The sequence below is a fragment of the Mustela nivalis genome, assembly GCF_964662115.1.
Source record: "Mustela nivalis genome assembly, chromosome: 1".
NCBI lineage: Eukaryota > Metazoa > Chordata > Mammalia > Carnivora > Mustelidae > Mustela > Mustela nivalis.
This window is the reverse complement of record NC_139020.1, coordinates 210358064-210380941: the sequence shown is the minus strand read 5'-3', so window position 1 is coordinate 210380941 and position 22878 is coordinate 210358064. Positions and strand designations below refer to the sequence as shown.

General features: G+C 50.9%; 1 protein-coding gene across 4 annotated transcripts in view; it reads left to right on the top strand.

Moving 5' to 3' along the window:
* Positions 1–22878, top strand: part of INSR (insulin receptor) — a 127650-nt gene that overhangs the window by 83685 nt on the left and 21087 nt on the right. For 2 of the 4 annotated variants that reach the window (XM_082732800.1, XM_082732799.1), the window contains exons 4-13: positions 379–527; positions 1491–1635; positions 3137–3351; positions 4289–4415; positions 5946–6196; positions 8261–8428; positions 11954–12155; positions 13873–13908; positions 18909–19180; positions 19602–19741. In XM_082732800.1, the coding sequence (XP_082588926.1) occupies positions 379–527; positions 1491–1635; positions 3137–3351; positions 4289–4415; positions 5946–6196; positions 8261–8428; positions 11954–12155; positions 13873–13908; positions 18909–19180; positions 19602–19741 (1705 nt within the window). The remainder of the gene's footprint in view (positions 1–378; positions 528–1490; positions 1636–3136; positions 3352–4288; positions 4416–5945; positions 6197–8260; positions 8429–11953; positions 12156–13872; positions 13909–18908; positions 19181–19601; positions 19742–22878) is intronic. The other 2 variants (XM_082732801.1, XM_082732802.1) reach the window with 1 other exon arrangement.

The following is a 22878-nucleotide window of genomic DNA, read 5'->3' as shown; positions in this document are numbered from 1 at the left end:
GTTTTAGGGGAGAAGCGTGAGTCCCCTGCCTTCGTGGTAAAGCTGTAGGACTTGCAGACGTGGAGGACGGTACACACCTGCCCCTTTATGCGGTGGTTCTTACTGGGGGTGATTTGTCCCCCTGTCGGCAGAGGGGACGACGTTTGGAGACATTTTTGGCTGGCATGGAGTGGGGGAGGCCCAGGGTTGATCCTCACGACCTTCCAGCACCAGGACACACTCACCACAAAGAATTTCTCCTACCCCGCATGTCAGCAATGCTGTGGTTGAAATGCCCAGCCTTAGGGTAACAGCGTCAGTCCCATCCCTTGGGCCCGGTACAGTCCTGGCATGTGGGGTCCTGGGTGCCCTGACCCCCTCTCTCTACTCTGTCCTCAGCCTGATGTGCACTCCATGCCTGGGCCCCTGTCCCAAGGTCTGCCACATCCTGGAAGGCGAGAAGACCATTGACTCGGTGACGTCTGCCCAGGAGCTTCGAGGCTGCACGGTGGTCAACGGGAGCCTCATCATCAACATCCGAGGGGGCAGTGAGTGCTCTGGGGGCGGGGGGCTGCCCCCTGGGGTGAGGACCTACCTTCCCAGCTGCACAACGGGGGAGGAGTTTGAGGAGTTGGCTTCCAGACCCGAAATTCAAATTGGTGGCTCAGTCCTGGCCCCGCCCACCCGGAGATTCTAGTTTTCCAAGTTGGGAATTGGCATTCTGACTTGGGAATTTGCATTTGTAATGAGTAGGCCACGTGCCCTGTGGCAGGTCTGTGGGCTGTGTTTCCAGAAATGTGGTTGCAGGCAAAAAAAAAGCATCCTTTTGTTTATATTTTCAGCAAGCATTTATTGAATGCAGACTCCCAGGGAACAAAGCAAAGCAAAGCCCCCCACGATGGGTCCTACAAATCAACACATCAGTGTATGACGTAAACTTGGGGAGGTCCCCACCACGGAGGGAAGTGAGGCAGGGAAATGGGGGGGGGCAGGTGGTCTCTGCCACTGTAGAACTTGAGAACGAAGGGGCGTGGCTCTTTTCCAGTTAAACGTTATTGTTATTTACAAAACGGACTGGAATTTCGGCCACTGGGCTTCCTGTCGTTTGCCAGCCTCTGAGATAGAGAATAAAGGGGTCTGCTGTTTTTGAGGGGGGTTCTGCTCTGAAGTGGGATGCCTTGAGCTGGAGATGAAGCAAACCAAGCAGATCTATGAGAGAATGATACTCTGGACAAAGGAGGAAGCCAGTGCAAAGGTCCTGAGGCAGAAGGATGCCTAGCTTGTTTAAGGGCATACAAGGTAAAGGATGAGGAAAAAATGCGCTGGTCACTTATATAGAGACTTGCAGACCCTGCGGTAAAGGCTTTGATTAGTATTCTAAGTTTGATACATTTTGAGCAGGGCGTGTTGAAGTCACTTGCAACCTCTAGGCTGACTCCTCCCTATGGGTGATTATGGGAAGATTAAAATACTTCTGTAGAAGCTCACGGGGTCTTCTCCCCTTTCCTTAGACAACCTGGCAGCTGAGCTGGAGGCCAACCTCGGACTCATTGAGGAAATTTCTGGGTATCTGAAAATCCGGAGATCCTACGCTCTTGTGTCACTTTCCTTTTTCCGGAAGTTACGGCTGATTCGAGGAGAGACCTTGGAAATCGGGTATGTGGCCTGGTTCTGTGTGCGGTCCGGGTGCTTGCTAGGAGGTTCATAAGTTAAAGTGAAGGAGGGGTTTCTGCCAAAACACGGAAACACCTGTGTCGTGGACGGACAGATGGATAAAGATGGGGCCCGTACATGCAGTGGATTATCACTCAGCTATAAAAACGAAGGAAATCCTGCCATTTGCAGCAACGTGTATGGACCTTGAGGATGTTACGCTGAGTGAAATAAGTCAGAGAAAGACAAATGCTGTAGGATCTCAGTTGCATGAGGAATCTAAAAACAAAACCACAAAAGCAAGCTTGGAGACACAGAGAGTCGATTGGTGTTGCCAGAAGCAGGGGTAGGGAGCAGGAGGAGACCCTCCCCGGGGGTCTGAGGGGTCGGACTTCCAGTCATAAAAATAAGCAAGTCCTGGGGTGTAATTAATGTACTCATCGTGACCATTGTTAACAATACTGTATTCTACATTTGCACGTTGCTAAGAGCGTAAATCTTATTTTTTAAAAAAGATTTAATTCATTTATTGGGCAGAGAGCACCAGCAAGGGGAGTGGCGGACAGAGAGGGAGAAGCAGGTTCCCCACTGAGCAGGGAGCCCAATGCAGGACTCGATCCCAGGACCCTGAGAACATGACCTGAGCCAAAGGCAGACGCCCAGCCGACTTCTAACATTTACTTTCTTAGCAGCTTTTAAATATGTGATACAGTATCATTACATGTACTTACCATGACAGAACTTAGGGGTTTTAAAGCCCCCGGAGAATCTGTTAGGGGACAGTGCCTGGAGAAGCCTTGAGAGGAAGGAATGTGCTGGGACGTGTGGAGAGACCTAGCCAAGGAGGTAGATGCAGGCACTCTTGGGAGATCTCAGGGGGGTCCAGCTCCAGCTCTGTGCCCTCCACCTCCTCAGTGAGGCCAGGAGAGGAGCGACACCTCTTGGTCTCCTTTGTCATTGACTCTTCCTTGCTGAAATTCTCATCTCTGGCCCGTAGGATTCTCCTTTTTGGAGATACTCTCCCTGCCTCCTCCTCTCCCTCCCAGGCCCCTTCACTCCACCTGCCTTTGAGACTTGCCGTGGCGGGGCTCCCAGCCTTGGCTGTCTCTCTAGCGATCTCCTCCTACGTGTGCTAAGAGTCCGGCTCTGGCTTACCCTCGAGCCTCTCTCTAGCCCGGCGACCCTCAGAAGCCTCAGATGCCACAGGTACAAAATGGAACTCCTCTCCTGGCCCTAATTGTCCATCTTCATTTCCCAGATCCCCTTCCCTCGAGGTCTACTGACTCTAGTTAGGTCAGTAAGACAACAGAAAGCCAGACTAGCTGTGTTTCCTGCAGATGGGGACAGACTCACGAGTGACAGGTCTGAGGAGGGCTGTCCAGCAGGGACCCAGGTTCTGTCCATTTCCGGGCTGCTCAGGGTCACAGCTCCAGCCGCGGCCCCGCTATCTTGGCGTTGGAGGTTACAAGCCCGTGAATGACTAAACTTGTGTATGTTTCCGTAGGAACTACTCTTTCTACGCCTTGGACAACCAGAACCTAAGGCAGCTTTGGGATTGGAGCAAACACAACCTCACCATCACTCAGGGGAAACTCTTCTTCCACTATAATCCCAAACTCTGCTTGTCAGAAATTCACAAGATGGAGGAAGTTTCGGGAACCAAGGGGCGTCAGGAGAGGAACGACATTGCCCTGAAGACCAATGGGGACCAGGCGTCTTGTAAGTGGTGATGTCCTGGTCCTTCCAGCCGGTGGACCAGATAAGGTGTCCGCCTTCCTCCTCGAGGACTGGCCCCCGGGTGGGGGGTGTCGTTGCCTCTCAGTGAGCTGGAACAAGTCTGAGTCATAGGGTTTTGTTCCGCTTCTGAAATACGGAGGACAGGTGTATCTTATCTTAGTGATTAGAGAGATAACAGTGCCTGATTCTGGAAGATAACTCCATTGGCATTGAATGAATGAATGAATGAATGATTCAGTTCCTCCATATAGATGGCCTTGGCTCCAGTGCTGTAGCAGGTCCCGTAGCTGCTAATAGAGCCAGAGGCTGCCCGCTGACGACACTGCCCTGACAGGTTCTCTCTGGAAGGGACATCTGAGCCTTGAGGCACCAAGGGACTCGGGTCATTGCAGCGGAGTGTGGGAACTCGGGAGGGAGGGAGAGCAGGCTGGGGTGGAGCTTAAGGGATGCTTGCTTGCTGGCCTGCCACTCTTTGTAAGGCGTGGTCTCTCCGTGATCGGGCTCGTTCTCTGAGCTCCCTCAGCACATGTTCCATTTGCACCAGGATTGAACGTCTTCCGACACGTAAGGCCCCGAAGCCCACCTGGATGCCAGCATTGTGCCGGGACAGACGTTTCTCTTAAAAATGACTTCTCCCAGTGATTACTGGCGAGGCGTCCTTCTGGGTGGGTGCTGATCGCTGTTATGTACTGTTGAGCCTCTGGCCGGGTCATGGGCTCATAGTTGGGGCCAGCTTGCGAGACCGGCTCTGGCCTCCGAGCCCCAGGAGGAGGCGTGTGGGAGTGAGGCCCACCCAGGAGGCAGCAGACTGACATCCCCCTTCCCGTGGGCGCGCTTGGAGATGCAGGATCACTTGTTCCGGGCTGGGCTGAAGGACGTTTTTAGTGCTGATACCGTTACTGTTTTTAAACTTTCCTAGGTGAGAATGAACTCCTTAAATTTTCTTACATTCGGACATCGTATGACAAGATCTTGCTAAAATGGGAGCCATACTGGCCCCCTGACTTCCGAGACCTTTTGGGGTTCATGCTTTTCTACAAAGAGGCGTAAGTAGGAGATAAAAGAGGTGTGCGGGTTCAGAGGGTCCCCTTGGAGACTCCGCTGTCTCTCTCTTCCTTGGGGATGGCTGTCATCGGTCCCTTTTTACCATCTCACAAGCCGATGGCCTGGGAAGTTAGTAAAATCCCCGTTTGTCAAAACCAGAAATTAAAACAAACCGGTTTCTTATGCCAAGTTTCCTACAGCAACATCCCACTGTGCCTCATCATCCGTACATCTCGCCGGGGCATCCTTAACGGAATTCGCTCAGTCTGCTTAGTGGGTTTTTAAAGATTTATTTGCATATCAATTTTGTATTTTTTTCCCCCAACATTTAAAGAATTGTGGCAACACCTACGTGACGTAAAATTGGCCCCTTGGACTCAGTTTCTCTGTACAGCTCGTTAAGCACAGTCACAGTGTTGCGCACTTGTCTCCAGCGTCCGTCTCTAGAATCTTCTCTTCCCAAACGAAAACTGTCCCCATTAAACAACACCCAGTCATTCTGAGTACAGTTGGCCCTCGAATAATGCCAAAGCTAGGGGCACTGACTCCCCGACCCAGCCAAAAATCCACACACAATTTTTATCCCTCCCCCAAACTTAGTTGCTAATAGCCTGCTGTTTCCTGGAAGCCTTATTGATAACACAAACTATTGGCTGATGTGGATTTTGGCTGTTATATGTATTACAGACTGTGTTCTTGCAAGAAAGTCTGCTAGAGAAAAGAAAATGCTATTAAGAAAGTCACAAGGAGGGAAAATGCAGTTATGGTCCCGGACTGTAAAAAATCCATCCACGCACGAGTGGACCCACGCCATTCGGCCCACGTTGTTCAAGGGTCTGCTGTATACCAACTATGCTGAAAAACATTTTTTAAAAAAAATTTTGTTTTTAAGTAATCTGTATACCCAACATGGGGCTTGACTTTACAACCCTGAGATCAGGAGTTGGGTAGTCCACTGACGAAGCCATCCAGGGTCCCCTGACTGTGCTGAACTTTTAGAGGGAGATGCTGGAAGTTGTGATGGTATTCTTATGAGTAATTGCACCATCTTTGAAGGTTTATTTTGCTGAGACTGTGTGCTGATTTTCTCCGAATGTTATTTCTTCATTTGAGAGAGAGTACGCCTGTGTGCAGAGTGGGGGGAGGGGCAGAGGGAAAGGGAGAGAAAATCTCCCGCAGGCTCCATGCTGAGTGTGGAGCCTGATGCGGGGCTCAGTCTCACAACCCTGAGATCATGACTTGAGCCAAAATCAAGAGTCTGATGCTTAGCCAACGGAGCCACCCAGGCGCCCCTCTCCTGTAGTCTTACCGATGAGTAGTGAGATAGTTGGTATCAACATCATCACTCTTGATATAATTGGAAAATTGAGCTGGGGTCCCTTCTCTTTGGGGTCCGTGTCATTTTTCTTTGTGGCATAAGATTGTTGGTGAACAGGAGGCAGCCCTGTAGGACGTCACCTTCTCTGTTGCGTGTCTTTATCCTCAGAACGGGAGTCATGGAATGATAACCGCCTTCTGCTTTGTCTTGAAAGCCCTTACCAGAATGTGACCGAGTTCGACGGGCAGGACGCGTGTGGCTCCAACAGCTGGACCGTGGTGGACATTGACCCCCCTCTGCGGTCCAATGACCCCAAGTCGCAGAACCACCCAGGGTGGCTGATGCGGGGTCTCAAGCCCTGGACCCAGTACGCCATTTTTGTCAAGACCTTGGTTACCTTTTCTGATGAACGCCGCACGTACGGGGCCAAGAGTGACATCATCTATGTGCAGACGGATGCCACTAGTAAGTGTTTCTTTTTTTTTTAAGATTTTATTTATTTATTTGACAGATCACAAGCAGACAGAGGCAGGTGGGGGAGGGGGGAGCAGGCTCCCCGCTGAGCAGAGAGCCTGATGAGGGGCTCCATCCCAGGACCCTGGGATCATGACTTGGGCTGAAAGCAGAGGCTTAACCCACTGAGCCACCCAGGCGCCCCTAGTGCACAAACTGGACATCTTGCCTTGAACACGTTGACGCAGTGATGTTGTAGGAAGGGCTCTGTGATGTGCTTATTGGCTTCTAAAAGAGCCGGGTGCCGAGGCTTAGAATTTCAAAAGACAAGGCAGTAGCCTATGTGCATATTCCTTCCCATTCTGGAAATTTTTTTTTTTTATTTTAAGGATTTTAATTATTTTATTTGACAGACAGAGATCATAAGTAGGCAGAGAGGCAGGCAGAGAGAGAGGGGGAGGCAGGCTACCTGCTGAGCAGAGAGCCCAATATGGGGCTCGATCCCAGGACCCCAAGACCCATGACCTGAGTCGAAAGCAGAGGCTCAACCCACTGAGCCACCCAGGTGCCCCCATTCTGGAAAAAAAATTTTTTTTTTTTTTTAAAGATTTTATTTATTTTATTTGACAGAGAGAGATCACAAGTAGGCAGAGAGGCAGGCAGAGAGAGAGAGAGGAGGAAGCAGGCTCCCTGCTGAGCAGAGAGCCCGATGCGGGGCTCGATCCCAGGACCCTGAGATCATGACCTGAGCCGAAGGCAGCGGCCCAACCCACTGAGCCACCCAGGCGCCCCCCAAAAATTTTTTTTTTAAGATTTTATTTACTTATCTGAGGGAGAGACAGTGAGAGAGAACATGAGAGGGGAGAAGGTTAGAGGGAGAAGCAGGCTCCCCACGGAGCTGGGAGCCCGATGTGGGACTCGATCCCAGGACGCTGGGATCATGACCTGAGCTAAAGACAGCTGCTTAACCAACTGAGCCACCCAGGCACCCAAGGAGAATTTTTAAATATCTACAAAAGTAGGAGGAAAAAGAGCCCCACGGACTGTCTCCCAGCTTCGACAATTGTGTCTTGCTATTTTTATATCATCTCTGTGCCCCTCCCCCACCCCCACCCCCCCTTTTTTTGGAGGGGGCAGGGATATTTCATAGCAGTTTAGTGGTATTTGTATTTTCATGAAGCCCAAGTCCTTCTCCTGTCGTGGAGGTCCTCAACCCTGGGGTGATTCTGCCCCCGCGCTGCGGCCACTTGGTGACGTCTGGAGACAGTTTTGGTTGTCGTGATGTGGTTGTGGGGTTACCAGCGTTGGATGCTGCTTGGCACCCCGCCGGGCACAGGGCAGATCCCACCACAAGGAATCACCTGGCCCCAGATGTCCTTGGTACTGAGGGAGAAACCCTGTCCCATGGGATACAGTCCAGGTATTATGAGCCAGCCCCAGCTTTTTTAGGGGGTGCCCTCCCCTTTCTTGTATCCTCCAGCAATACCAAAGGACTCCACAGTTTCTGGAAGCTTCTGACTTCCGGATCTTTGAACCCACAGTGCTCTCTGCCTTGAGAGCCTCACCTGCACCCTCGGACACCCGCGTTCTCAAGGGCTGGGTTTTGTGGAGCCTGAAAGGTGGTGCATTCTGGGGGGTGTTAGGTGAGGTACCGTCTCAGCAATAGGGGTGTCCCAGTGCTGAAAGTTGCCCCACGACTGGGTTCCATTTGGGGCAGATGTTACCTGGAGAATGTGAGTGTGTTTCTCTCTTCCCACTACCCTCCCTTTCCCCAACGTCTTTCCAGTACCTGGAACAGAGACAGCTTGGCACGCACTTGGAGCCTTCCTAGATGCGTGTCGCTTCAGTGAATAAGTGAAGGGGTCTGTAGTCTGCGGCATGAATGGACTGTCATCTGGTACCCTGTGCACTTGCCCCGTGAGCTTTCCATGTGTCTCCAGGGTTCTCTGCTGTTAAATAACACCGCAGCGAACATCCCCATGATTCCTCTGACCTTTCCTACGCCTTCCTACGCCCGCCCGACAGCCAGTAACCCTCCTGCTCAGTGGTGCACCTGTTTTCCCTTTCTCCTTGCAGACCCTTCCGTCCCCCTGGATCCAATCTCCGTTTCTAATTCCTCGTCCCAGATTATCCTGAAGTGGAAACCTCCCTCGGACCCCAACGGCAACATCACACACTACCTGGTTTTCTGGGAGAGGCAGGCGGAAGACAGTGAGCTGTACGAGCTGGATTATTGCCTCAAAGGTAAGTGCCGGGGGTGGGGGCGGAGTTTGTGGGAGCAGATGATCTGCTTCGTCCTTCTGGGCAAGCATCGCCGTCCCCGCCCAGGCCCAGGGAGGCTTCCCAGTCTACGTTTGGGGGCACGGACTCACACACGCCATTGCTGCTTCTACGAAAACACGCAGACACAGTTCCTCGTCCCACTTTGACTTGTGTCAAAACCAGATACTTCCCATGTCTTGGTGCCATCTCCTTCTGAAATTTTCTTCCCCTCCCCCTTTCCCGCTGTGGGGATGCAGCTCTGTCGACCCCCTGGATTTGGGGGCTAAGCTCGGAGTCGAGGGGTTAATGACAAAAGTCAGGGAAGAGTTTTAGGCCCCGCATTTAGACCCTTAATGTTGTAAGGATTAGGTAGCAAGGACTGGTCATGTGTTCCCTTCTATGCTTTCCGTGAAAAATTTATACCAGTGATGACCCCCCCCCCATGAGGGCTTCATAGGCTTCATCCATTTGCAGGAAAATAGAAAATTTTCTGAGCCTCAGACTAGTTTGTATAAATTAGTTTAAAATTTTAAAGCTGGATTAAAAAACAAAAAACAAACCATCAAACCAAAGAAACAGATGTCATTTTTTTTTTTCTTTAGGTTTTAGTTTTTGGGTGTGTGTGGATATGTGTGTGTGTTATGTTTGTCTGTATTTATTTTTCTTTAGATTGTTTTGAGTTCGTGAATTCCTCAGCTCTTGACCTTGGAGGCAAGGGCTCGGGGAGGGCTGGCGAGCGGCGGCAGAGGCCTCGAGCCTGCAGGCCACGCTTGGCGAGACCTCTGACCCGATGTAGGGCTTTGGGCGAGTCACCGAGCCGGTCGCTGGCCACCTCCTTTTCGGGAGACGGGGCGGGAGGCCAGATCTCTGGGAGCTGTCCCAGCTCTAAGATCATGTGCTATATGTATGCCTGTGACCTCATCCCCCCCGCCCCCCCCACCGCTCCCGCCCCTGAGCTGAGGCTTGCAAACGTGATTTATCTCCTCAGACGCTTTATATAACTCAGGAGCAAACACAGGCCTCAGCTGAGCTGTGAGCTTTTGGCCCCGCATTCGAGTAACCGAAACCACCAGCTTGAACCATTTTTTTTTTTTTTTTTTTTTTAAAAGAGTAACAACTTTAATTCTGTCATTACAATGTGGCTGTTTAAACATGGCTTAATTTGTAATGATCAGGGAGTTTATGGAATTAAAAAATAAACTGAGGACCGATATGGTACTATTCCACCCGCAGGAGGTCCTCAGAAGAGTCGCGTTCACAGAGGCAGCAGGAAGATGGTGGCAGCCAGGACTCGGGGAAGGGGAGGGGAGTCCCTACTTCATGGAAGTACTTTCCAGATGGAAAGTTCTGGAAACAGAGGGTGGGGATGACGGCAGGATGGTGTGAATGTGCTTCGTGCCGCTGAGCTATGCACTTAGAAAGGATGAAGACGTTAAATTTTGCGTTATGTGTATTTTACCACAATTTGAAAAAAATACGTAAAATAAATAAGCTTACTAATTATGACTAATAGTGGTTTCCCATTAATATCACCAGGGGCGTCCCTCCCTCTGCTCCTGGCTTTATTAAAATATGGTTGAATTATAGGATATTGAAAGGTAAAACTGTAAGATATTGAAAGTGCCTGTCGGAATGATTTTGATACACCTGTATGTCCTAAAGGGATTTCTCCCAGGTAGGGAGTTAGCTCATACATCCATCACTCGGTTTTTTCTCTTGCGTGTGTGTGTGTGTGTGAGAACACTGAAGTTTGACTCCCTTACGTATTTCAGTCCTAGAATCCAGCTGCATTTTTAAAATTACCAACTGCATTTTAAAAAATTGTGGTGAAATATATAACATAAAATTGATCCTCTTAACCGTTCTTAAGTGCACGGCTCAGTGACAGTAAGCACACGTATTTACTGTCCCCGCCATCCTTCTCCAGAACTTTCCATCTCCCCAAATGGAGACTCTGTCCCCGTGAAGCACAGACTCCCCAGCCCCTGCCCCAGCCCCTGCCCCAGCCCCGGCTCCCACTGTCTCCTCCCTGTCTCTCTGGACGGGACTGTCCGAGGTGCCCCATTTCCTATACTTTTACTGTGTAGTCACAGAAGAACCATGGGCCACTACGTGCCCTGAGGTGGGAGCCAGAGAGTGTAACAGGAGTGAGGAAGTGTGTCTGACCTGATCAGAAAGCCCTTTCCTCTCCAGAAAATTCTCAGGATCCTCCCTCACAAAGGACACCCGAACTTTTCCTTCCGCCCATAATGCCATGACCAGTCCCTGTAATGGTTACCCCAGCCAGGTTAGTCTCTGTCCGTTCATCAGTGTCGCAAGCATCTTTGAGAGACCCTTGCGGCCGTTCACGGCTGGATAAATACTGGGGCTTCCGAGTGGATACTCCCTGTTCACAGGAAAGGACTTCGGGCCCGTTGTCTCCAGGACCCATTCAAGGGGAGAGGAAAAAAGGGCTCAGTCGCCCCCAGGAGGCTCCGGGCGCCGGGCGCCGGGGCCGGCGGCGGGGAAAGCGAATCCCAGGGCTCTTTGTGGATTTTGCCCAAAGAGCGTAACTTTCACGCTTCCCAGTCGCACCCAAAGCGCCTCTGTGGCTCACACGGCGGCTGGCAGGTGTCCCTGGGATAGGACTCGGGGTGAGACACGGCCAGTCCGTGGTATTTGAAAAACAACTTTGTGTTTTTGAGAAATAGCCCCCCCCCCCATCTCCCCTCATGTCGTTAGACCAGAGTGTCTCTCCTTCAGCACTGTGGACATTTGGGGCCAGATCATTCTGTGGAGCGGGGCTGTCCCGAGCCTCGTGGGATGGTCAGCAGCAGCCCCCACTGCCTCGCCCGGCCTCACTGGCACCTACCCAACCCCCCGGGGGGGCCAGAGTCTCCTTCACCCCTCAGTATTCCTCATAGCCGGGACATCTCTAGACCTTGCCCCGTGTCCTGGGGGTGCAGGACGGGGCAGAATCTCCTCCTCCACCCCCGACCCTGTGGAAGGACCACAGCTCTACTGATTGCTGGATTCCTGCAGAAACTTTGGATTCTTTGATTTGGCCACCATTGGGTCTGTGGTTCGGACCCTTTATATGGCCTCCTGTCACTTTATATGGTTGACTGCCTGAGTCATTCATTCATGCAACTGTCACTTGGCCCCGCCCCCAGCCTTTTTCTAGTCCCGCCTCCCACCATCCTGTCCCTCATCCTGTCCTTCTAGCTCCTTGGGGTTCTTGGTGTCTGTCAGCATGCCAGGGAAATCCCTACCCCAGGGACTTTGCACTTGCTTTTTGCTCAGTCCAAACTGCTTTACACCAAGATGTGTGCGTAGCTCATTCCTTAATTTGGGACTGCGCAGTGGTCACTTCCTCCAGCCCGATGGGGTGACCTTGCAGTTTCTGGAACACCCTGACACGCACAGATGTCCCGTGCACCCAGCCCCTCTGAGAAGGACCCCACTGGGGGCGTGTGTGTTGCTGGGTGAGGAGAAGGATCCCAGGCCACCTGCTCTGCCTGTCTCTAGGGTTGAAGCTGCCGTCCCGGACCTGGTCTCCGCCGTTCGAGGCTGAGGGCTCCCCGAAGCACAACCAGAGTGAACACGAGGAGTCCGCCGGCGAGTGCTGCTCCTGCCCCAAGACAGACTCCCAGATCCTCAAGGAGCTGGAGGAGTCCTCTTTTAGGAAGACCTTTGAGGATTACCTGCACAATGTGGTGTTCGTCCCCAGGTCAGGACTCTTCCTTGGCTCCATGTGGGGGGTGGTCATGACCTGGGGAACAAGGTGAAGGGGAGACCCAGTGGGGGGGGCCAGGAAAGGAAGAGATTCAGTAAGAAATAGAGCAAGTAAGCACTCCGGATGGGGGAAAATTAAAAAAAAAAAAAACCAAAAACCCGAAAAACCCTCAACATTTGCTTCCCCATGTGGCCCAAACCCTAGCCCAGCCTCGGGTCTCCATCTGCGTTCTTAAATCTCAGTTAGATTTTGTGGCAGAAGGAACGCTCCCCTGGCCCCGTGCTTGAATTATCTAGAAGTCTCAAGCTCCGAGCATTTTCTTTGTTCATCTCTCCACCCTTCTGGTCCTTCTGGAAATTTCTGCGGCACCTTCAAAACCCAGAGGCTTCTCCTAGTTAAGCCTATTGAGTTTCCTTTAGCGAGTAAAAGGCTCTGCCGATGTCTATGGGGGTGGGGTTGGCAGTGACAATGACCCCAGGCTACTCATCCTGGTCCATGCCTTTCCCAGAGGCAGAGATGCTTAGGTAAATGGCTCGTCCTGCCTCAGTTTACTTATCTGCCATGGGCTGATCATAGTAGCTCTTACTTCTTAGGACCTTGAGAGTGCATGAGTCCCCCAGGCTTCACAGCCTTGACCCTGGGGACGTTTGGAGATAGCTAGCTGGTCCTCTGCTGGGGAGACCTGCCTGATGTCAGCAGCTGCGTGCGCCCCTTTAGTTTCCGAGTCTTTAGGGTAACGCACTGCTGCAGCTGTCACCTCCCTTCCACGGGTCCAGAGCCAGTGTTTCTGAGCTGGTGAGGGACCCGACCCTGGTTCTGGCAACTGTGAGGGGTGTAGGCTGTGAGCCGCCCCCTGTCCTGCTTCCCTCACCGCCCTCAGTGAACGGGGTCCCCGGCAATGTCTTGAGGCAACGGGCTGTTTCCAGAGGTGGATCGAAACCCCAAAAGGGTGACATTGGGATTAAATAAGATTCTAAAATGGGCCCATTTGAGTGCCTGCCATCGCTTCTCACATGAATAGGTGTTTTCCCAGAACCGCTGTTGTGTGACATTTAAAAAACAAATGTCTTTCTTGGATTTTTTTTTTTTTAATTTTATTTATTTGACAGAGAGAAATCACAAGTAGGCAGAGAGGCAGGTAGAGAGAGAGAGAGAGAGGGGAGGAAACAGGCTCCCTGGGGAGCAGAGAGCCCAATGTGGGGCTCGATCCCAGGACCCTGGGATCATGACCTGAGCTGAAGGCAGAGGCTTTAACCCACTGAGCCACCCAGGCACCCCTCTTTCTTGGATTTTTTTTTTTCCCTCCATGACCCTGAGTCCAAAGAGCACTAAATGTCACAGCCCAGACATGGGGGGCAGTTACCATCTTACCAGTTAAAAACAAAACACTACTGGACTTAAGGGAATGGCTGAGTCAGTTGTGATGTTTAAATGTAGTCAAGTTTGGCACGTGAAGGGGGACCCCAGCTGGCCAGATCTCGGGCTGGGGTCGGGTCGGGTATTTTCTCTGATTCTTTCCTCCCCCTCCTGCTGTGTTCTCTGCATCTGATGGGGAGACACTGTGATTTGGGAGGTGGGAGACGTGGTCCACAGTCAAGGGCAGGGCACCCTGGGGCTGCTCAGAGGGAACGTGGCTTCCATCGGTCAGAAGCCAGAGGTCTGTCTGAACGAGTTTTGTCTGTCCTCAAAGTCGTTGGTTTTGTTTTCACAGAAAATCCTCGTCAAGCCCTGGTGCTGAGGACACTAGGTACGACTCCCCTGCAGGAGGTCGGCGTGGCCGCTGGGGGCCAGGCAGGGCAGGAAGCATGCCGTGTGCCTTTGAGACGCCAGAGGCTTCCGTGGCTTTAATGCATGTGATGGGCTGCCGTGCCGATCTGGGAGGCTTCATGAATTCATACGGGAACTGCCTTCACCCTCAGATGGGGTCTGGGCGTGAATGCCGGAACGAGTCTGCACTAACACACCCTTAACTAAATCGTAGACTCAAGGGGCGCCTGGCTGGCTCCGTCTGTGGAGCAGGTGACTCTTGATCTCTGGGTCATGAGTTCAAGCCTCCCCCCCCCCAAAAAAAGAGATAGACGGTAGGGGGCGGGTATACTTTCTGGGCACCTCGTAGATGCCACACGTTGCCCTCCGTGCAGTCACTCGCTAAGCTCTTACTTACCAGCACCGACGGTGCGGGCTGGTCTGTGCTTGGAACGCAGAGTCTCTGCCACGTGCAGCAAGTAGTGGAGGAGCAGAATGTTTTTATTTGGGGTGACAAGTGCAGGGCTGCAGGCGTGCTGTATCACTGATCTCCCCTGTGGACGGGACGGCTTCCCTGCGACTGGTGTCTTGAAGCACCAAGGGGGGTTGCGCTGGAACAGAGGACAGGCAGAGAAGCTGCGGAAAGGGCCTTGGGATGAATCACGGGCCCCTGGAAGGAGCCAGCGGTGGGGGGGGGGGGCGGGAGGAGACTGAAAAGGCAAGTCAGGGTCCTGTGGAGGGATGATACTCTCTCCGCTGTATTTTTTCAGGCTTATTTGTGTGGCTCTGATCTGACCCCTAGTGGCCATTTGGAATATAACCTGCAGAAAAGAAAAGCCTGGACCTTTGAGGCATGGGGGTCCGCATCTGGGGTTTCTCCAATCTGACGCGTACTGACCTTTAGGACCAGATCATTTTTTCTTGGGGGGCCCACCCTGCGTGTGGTAGGATGTTGGGGGCATCCCAGGTCTCTGGACTCACAATGCTAGTAGCTCACGTGTCCCCCAAGTAGTGACAACCAAAGATGTCCCCAGACAGACATGGCAAATGTTCCTGTGTGGCGAGGCGAGGGGCAGACCCACCCCTGGTTGAGGGCCACTGGTTTGCTAGGAGATTGTGGGGTGTGAAGGTCACGGGGACTTTGAGAACCCCAAACCACAGATAGCGGCGGGGCGGGGTGGGGGGGTGATTGCATATACATCCAGCTTGTTTGATGAGACCTTTTCATGTTCCCAGTTGTGCAGACACCCATTTCCTGATAGCTTTTCCTTGAGGCACCAGTGTTGTGGTCATTTGGGAAAAGGCCCACTTGTGCCTGGATGGAAGTGTTCTGAATCTTACTAACATGGGTGTATCTTTGGTTTCCGTCCAAGAACGTCACTGGTCTTTGCATACGAAGAGACCACACAAAAAATCTTAGTGCATATTCCCCCTCCCACCCCACCTTCCGCCCCCAAAGTGTTTGTCTTCTGACTACAGTGCAGTAGAAACTAAAAATTGGCTTCAAACATTTGCGCAGAAAAGTCCTTCCTGGTGATGTCAAGTCGAGCACTTCAGTACCTTTTGGAAGAAGCAGACCTAGAAACCTTCATTAAAGTCCATTTGGAAAATAGTGGGAATGCGAATATCACGTATCTTAAATTTGTAGAGTATCACCAAAGCTTGGGCTTTGATGCAAATTAGTCGCCTTAAATGATCTTGTAAGTTAAGGAAAAAAAACCCTAAAAGGTAAAACAATAGCAATGTATTGTGAGAGAGGGAAACCCAGATGGCTGAACTTGCAGATGTAAGAATGGGAACCACACGTAACTAGAAATAAAGCAGGTGATCTGAAACTAGGGCCAAAGGAAGATTTTAATGTTGAATTCTCTGGACAGTCTTGTGTTATTCAAGTTGAAGCTTTTGGTGAGGAGGGAAGTTTTAATTTGATCAGATTCAAGACGAAGCAGAAAAAATGAAATAGTCTACTGACTTTGGTAAATGCATAAAAATTATGTCTCAGAGAGGCTCTGGGCCCAGAGAATTTTACCGGTGAGTTATTTGAAACTCTGGGATACAGAAACGTTTCTGAGCATAGAGATTGATGGAAGTCTTTCCAGGTCATTTTATGAAACCAATGTAATATCACTTTAGGTGAACCTGATGTAGCTGTGATGTTGGCAGAAACCCCAGGACTAGTCAATGTGATACTTTAAATCCATACGTCCTAAATGAAACAGCGTGCTGACATTATCGCTTCACTCAGAAGTACAAGGGTGGTTTACAATCAGCGGAGAGGATAATACATCAAGGGACCCAGTAAAGGAAAATCATAGGATAATCTCATGAGACAGCATTCATTAAAAACTCCTAATTTAGGGAAATGAGTGAAAAGTGGGAGTAGAATACTTCTGCTACAAGGTAAATAAATATTACCTAGATGAAACCAACAGCCAAGCTAACATTGTACTTAAACTGTCCCTGTTCCATTTAGGAGGAAGCCCAGTGTCGTCATTACTAATTAACGTCTTCCTGGGTAGCCAGCCAATGCAATAAGACAAGAATCGCAAAGAGCGGATTGTGGAAAGTAACGTCATTATGTTAACAGGCCAGTACAAGGATAGACTCACTGTGATGTCACAGACTGGCTGCCTGTCTTTTTGTCTTTGAAGCTTCATCGGAAAGCAGCCACACCCATTTGTTTATACTTTGTGTACTCCCACTTTCAAGCTCTAATAGCTGGAAAGCCGTTGAAAGTTGTGTAGAGAGAAAAAGTGCTTGGGGACACAGGTCCTGCAAAATCCAAAATCTAATTTCCTACCATCGACAGGAAAAGGGTGCCAACTTTTTCTAGTGTGCTCCTTGGAAACCCAAGGATAGCAACTATGAAAATCTTGGAGGAGAGTTTGGGAGAGCAGGTACAATGTAAATTAAAAAGCCTGGTGATACACTAGCAACAGAATAGAAAACAGAGGAGACAATCCCTTGGTCCCTGTCATAATTAACAGACCACTTGGGTAACCCCACGGAGAATTAACTGTACAGGAAAAAAGGTAAACGTCTGTGGAGCTCTCAGATTTTCCGGATACACGTGAAAGACTGTTTTGAATCATTGACAGAAATCTCGCCGGCTGTGTTAAAATCCTTAGTGAATAAACAGGGTAACAGTAGGAATAGTGAGGAAAGTGCTAGAACATCATAGAAGAAGATGGACGAGTCCCTTAGAGAAACACAAAGGACGGAGGAAGGAAAGACAGGTTCACCTGGAGTGGTGTTAGGAGTTAACAGAGCAAAAAGGCCTTGTTTTTCAGACAGTCTCTTGGGTTGGAAATCTGCAAACCAACAAACAGACAAAACCCAAAGAGCCCTTTAACCCTGAGTACTGATGAGGTTATCCCGAGGTGCATTTGAGGGGCTGCTGGGGAGACCCCCGATCAGTTGAAATGTCTCGGAGAGTAGTTTCGCCGTGTGGATGAACAGGCACCGCCTAGCGATTTCCCTTCTAAGAGTCTAGTTTTAGGGTCTGATAAGACAGTCTGACAGTGACCAAAGCGGTGTTGATAAGAGCAGAAGACCCTGGGATCCTCCTAATACAGACATCCTCGGAGGTCCTGTGGGCTTGGTTCCAGACCCACCCTCGTTAAGATGGGTATCGCAGTAAGCAGGTCTCCTGAATTTTTTGGTTTCCCCAGTGCCTGTAAGTGTTCTGTTGATACCAGACTGTAGTCTCTTAGGAGTGCCTTAGCATCACGTCTAACCAAACAGTACACACACCTTAATTTAAAAATATTGGTACAAAATGCAGACCATCCTTGGGGCTTCCAGTGAGTCGTACTCACCCATCACAGATCGCCGTGACAAATAGGATGATAATGAGAAAGTTCGAAACAGTGTGAGAGTCCCCAAAAGGGACTCAGAGACACACAGGAAATGTTGCTGGAGAATGGTGCTGGTAGATTTGGCCTCTGCCGGGTGCCACACACCTTCAGTTTGTAAAAATGCAGGATTTGCAAAGCACCGTAGTGCCAAGGGCAATAAAACGGGGGCATGTCTGTATTAAATAAAATAGGAGGATGGTTCGTAATTTATGGCTCGTGCATTAAATTGAGCATTTTCCAATTTTCTGCATTGAGCATGTGCTCCTTTCCTAACGGGGAGGGAAAACCTTCCCACTGAAAAAGACAAAACGTAAATTCTGTACTAAGTACTTAATGCGTTATGTTTGAAGGAAGCTCTCTGATGCATGTTTGCAGCAGAACAAGCGAACAAAGGTTTACAAAACTCGCTTGGTCCTCATTATAACCTACACATAACATTTCTAGGAAAAAAATTACCCCCGGGAAACAGAGGGCAGCGGAACGATGAGTCATTTAAATTTTCTCTGTGCTTTTTGTGTATGTGTGTTTATAAATTTTGAGGGTTTTGCATTTATGTCTTAATTTCTTAATTGGGGGGGGATGTGTATTGACTGCATGGTTTTATCTTTTTTCTTTTTTTTTTTTGAGTACCCTTACCAACCTGAGTGGTAAGACTTTTTTTTTTTTTAACCTAAGAATTGAAATGTAGTCACTTCTATGAGGTAGATGCCCTCTAGGGTCATAAGAATTAGAAGATGGTGTCTTTCCTGTTTAGGTAGGTGATGCTGGCCAGTAGTTTGGGCTGCTGGGTTCATGCCGTTTGATAAGGTTCCTGAAAAGTTAAGACTCTGACATGCTCTGGGCATCTGGTCTTTAACACTGACCCGGGGTGGCCAGTTAATCTGCAACGTGACAACCTAAAATCAAGCATGTTGAGGGGAATATATGTGTGTGTCCCCCACTGATGGTCCTGGAGCCCCCTCCCCTTGCGGGTGTCCTGGAAAGCTGCTCTGAGTTAAATTCTGGGCAACCTGCATTTCATTGCATCGCCACCCGCCCGTCCTTGGTTTTGAGACTTTTATCCTCCAGCGTCATTTTTTTTTATCCTCAAGACGGCGATCGCATGACCGTGTGTGTATATGTGTGTGTCCTGCTGTCGTGACAGGCCGTCGCGGAAACGCAGGGCCCTCAGGGACGTGGCCAACGTGACAGCGGCCGTGCCCACAGCTGCTGGTTTCCCCAACACCTCGACTAGCACGCCCACGAGCCCGGAGGAGCACAAGCCTTTTGAGAAGGTGGTAAACAAGGAGTCCCTGGTCATCTCTGGGCTGCGGCATTTCACCGGCTACCGCATCGAGCTGCAGGCTTGCAACCAGGACGCCCCCGAGGAGAGGTGCAGCGTGGCGGCCTACGTCAGCGCCAGGACCATGCCCGAAGGTGGGTGGGCTCATCGCCAGCGCCAGGAGACCTGGGCTCGCCAAGGGGCAGCCCTCCGCCCGGTAGGCAGCGTAGATGGGTATCTAATCTGCCTTTATCGTTTCTTATTTTTGTGGGCGCCCAGCTTCCCCTAGCCAATGTACAACTTCAGCAGATACACAGACACAGATAGACACATACGAAATATAAAGTCAAATTAAGAAATACGTATTATGCATGGTATTAATCAGGGTTCTGCAGAGAAACGGAACCAGTGGGATATGAGTGAGATGGACAGACGGATAGATAGGTACGCAGACAGTCCCGTGAAGACGTTGAGTTTTACGCGTCCACTTCCCTCATGGGAAAGTTTCGCAAGCAGCTGGAGGTGGGATTTGATCCCGGGGGTCAGGAGCCTGCCTCTAAGCACTGCTCCTTACAGCCAAGGCAGACGACATCGTCGGCCCCGTGACCCACGAAATCTTCGAGAACAATGTGGTTCACTTGATGTGGCAGGAGCCGAAGGAACCCAACGGTCTGATTGTGCTGTATGAAGTCAGTTACCGACGCTATGGCGATGAGGTAAGACCTCCGGGTGCTCGGGCGCGTCCCTCAGAGCTGTTGCCGCCCCCCCCCCCCCCGACCCCCTTCTCTTCTTAAATTCTGGCCCAAACACTTCTCCTGTTGAATGCATTGTCATTGGGACTCCACGCCTTGATTTAGAACTTTCCAGGGAGGTGGGTGAGAAATGCCGTTCTCCAGACTGACTTCCTCAGTTTGTCACATTTCAGCGCTGTCCTACAGGGTGAACGATGGCTGTCTGCATTTGTGTCCTTCCTGACATCACAGGAGACCCACTTCACTTCAGTCAGAGTTCTCTGGGGGCAGAGGGAGAGGGAGAAGCAAACTTCCCACTGAGCAGGGAGCCCAACTCAGGGCTCGATCCCAGGACCCTGCATCATGACCTGAGCTGAAGGCAGACGCACCTAACCGACTGAGCCACTCAGGTTCTTATTAAGGAACTTTCCATTTCCCGGCCGACGCTGTGCGGGGTGGTGGGAGAACGCAGAGATGCCCGAGGTAATGGCATCTAAGAAGGACAGAAAAGGAGCCACGCTGTCCTGAGGGGTCACTGTGTGTCTCGCACATATGAAGCCCTGTACATGAGGTTTTATGTCCTTTATCATTTTTTATTACGCCTAAGGCATGATGAGCAGCCACTGCTAGAAAAAAAAACAAAAACAAAAACTGCCAATTCTAATTCTAAGTTGGTGTTGCTTCTAAAGCTGCCTTGCAATTTCAGAAATGCCAAAATGTGAAAATAATACGCCTTTCAGGACTGATAAAATGCAGTAAATCCTCAGAATAACCCAGCGAGCTTGGTCTGGAGGCAGCCAGGATTTTTTTGTCCAGGGTCCAGAAGAATAAAGTCAGGACTCAAACCCAAGACTGATGTTTTCATCCAAGGGTTGGCAGCTTTTTTTCCTGTAGAGGGCCAGATACGGACCATGTTTGGCTTCGCGGCTAAACGGCCTCTGTTGCAAATACTTAGCTCTGCTGTTGTAGCTCGAAAGCCGCCTGATAGAGGAGATGGACGCTCATGGGGATGGTTGTGCACCGGTGAAACGTTTTATTGCAAAAGCAGGCAGTAGGCAGGCGTGGGCTCCAAGCGGCGCCCATAACTACTGTGGGTGGATCACCATCCGCAGAAGGGCAGGGGTCTGCACCTGCTAGAGGAGGTGCAGGCTAGGGCTTGAATCCCCCTGCTGATGATTCTCCCCTTGACCGTGTGACTTCAGGCAGATGAGCCTCATCACCTGCTTGGGTTGCTCTGAGCCCTTTCCCCGTCCCAGGCACAGCACCCAGTCCTTTGCAAGCATCTGATGGAACCTCGAGGTGACCCGAGCAGGTGGCATCTGTTAGTGTCTCCTTTTTTTGGCCAGGAGTGTGGACACTAGAGGAGCTGAGTGCCCTTGCTCAGGGTCACACGCTCAGCATCTTAAATCCAGACTGTTGGGTTCTGGAACCTACCATCTGTGGCTGAGACTGGTCACTCAGGCCAGAGGTCATTTTCTACAAATGGCCAGAGAGTTTAAGTTTTTAGTTTGGGGAGCCATAAAGTCAGGCTTGGGCATGAGTGTTTTTGTTTTTGTTTTTTTTTTAAGATTTTATTTTTTTATTTGACAGAGATCACAAGTAGGCAGAGAGGCAGGCAGAGAGAGAGGAGGAAGCAGGCTTCCTGCTGAGCAGAGAGCCTGATGTGGGGCTCAATCCCAGGACCCTGGGATCATGACCTGAGCCAAAGGCAGAGACCTAACGCACTGAGCCACCCAGGCGCCCTGTTTGTTTGTTTTATAATAACAGTTTTACTGTGACACATTCACATACCATAAAATACGCCCATTTAAAATACACAGTTCGGGGCGACTGGCTGGCTTGGTCGGAGGAGCGCTTGACTCTTGGTCTCGGGGATCTGATTTCAAGCCCACGTTGTGTGTAGAGATGACTTAAAAACAAAATCTTCACAATAAAATAAAATAAAATAATATTCAACATAATGGTCATCACTACACCCACATGGGGCTTGAACTCACAACCCCCCAAGACCAGGATCTCACACTCCACTGACCGAGCCAATCGTTACATCAATTTCAGAGTATTTTCCTAAAAAAGTCCCCCCAGCCCCCGATCTCTCCTTCCTCGTGTCCCGCCAGTCTCTGTCGGCTGCTCACCTACTCTCTGTCTCTGGATATGCCTGTTCTCGCACCAGATCGTACAGCCCACGGCCCTCTCTTGCCGGCTTCTGTCATTATCCTAATGTCTCCGAGGTCCATCCCCGTGGTGGCATGTGTCTGTGCTTCCTTCCTTTTCCTGACTGAGAAATACTCCATCACATGGGTGGGCCACATTTTGTTACCCGTCACCCGTAGGCAGACATTCGGGTCGTTTTCGCCATCTGGCCGTTGTGAGTCAAGTCGCTCAGAGCGTCCTCGTGCAAGTGTTTGTGTGGACACGTGGTTTCCGGTCTCCTGGGCGCGTACCACGGGATAGAACTCCTGGGTCCCGGGCCAGCTCTTTCCCCAAGTGGCTGCACCATTTTAGATCCCCAGCGGCAGGGTCTGAGGGTCCAGCTTCCCCCCATGGTCGACAGTCCGTGTTCTGGGCCTTGTTTTGGGTTAGGGCCGTGCTGGGGGCTGTGAGTGGTGTCTCACTGTGGTCTTGATGTGCATTTCCCGGATGGCTCATTTGGGCCAAGTTTTGGGCCTTTCCCTGAACCCACAGGACTTGTCAGCTTTCGGGTGGCTTTGGGCAGTGAGGGTCAGCCCTGGAGCCGGGGTGGGGTTGAGGATGGGAGGCCAAAGCCCCCTCAAGGGGGAGGGGCAGCTTCCAAAGGCAGTTCCAGGGCGACATAACCTTCAGGATGTTGAGGGCAGCAGGGAAGGGAATATGGATTCCGGGCCGTGGGCAGCACGTTTCCACTGCAGACCCTCCGTGGTTTTCTTCCTGCTGCTGTGCCCGGCTCTTTCCTTGGAGTTTGCCAGCGTCGAGCACTGAAGGCCTCCATCCTAGGAACCCCTTGGTCCTGGGTGAGCTGGGAGTGTTAGTTACCCTGTTGGTACAAGTTCTCCCGCTGCCTTCAGTGCATCTGCCTCCCCCTCTTCCTGGAGTCCAAGGGTCACGGGTACGAATCCCTGCTAGATCCTCAGCCCCATGTGGGG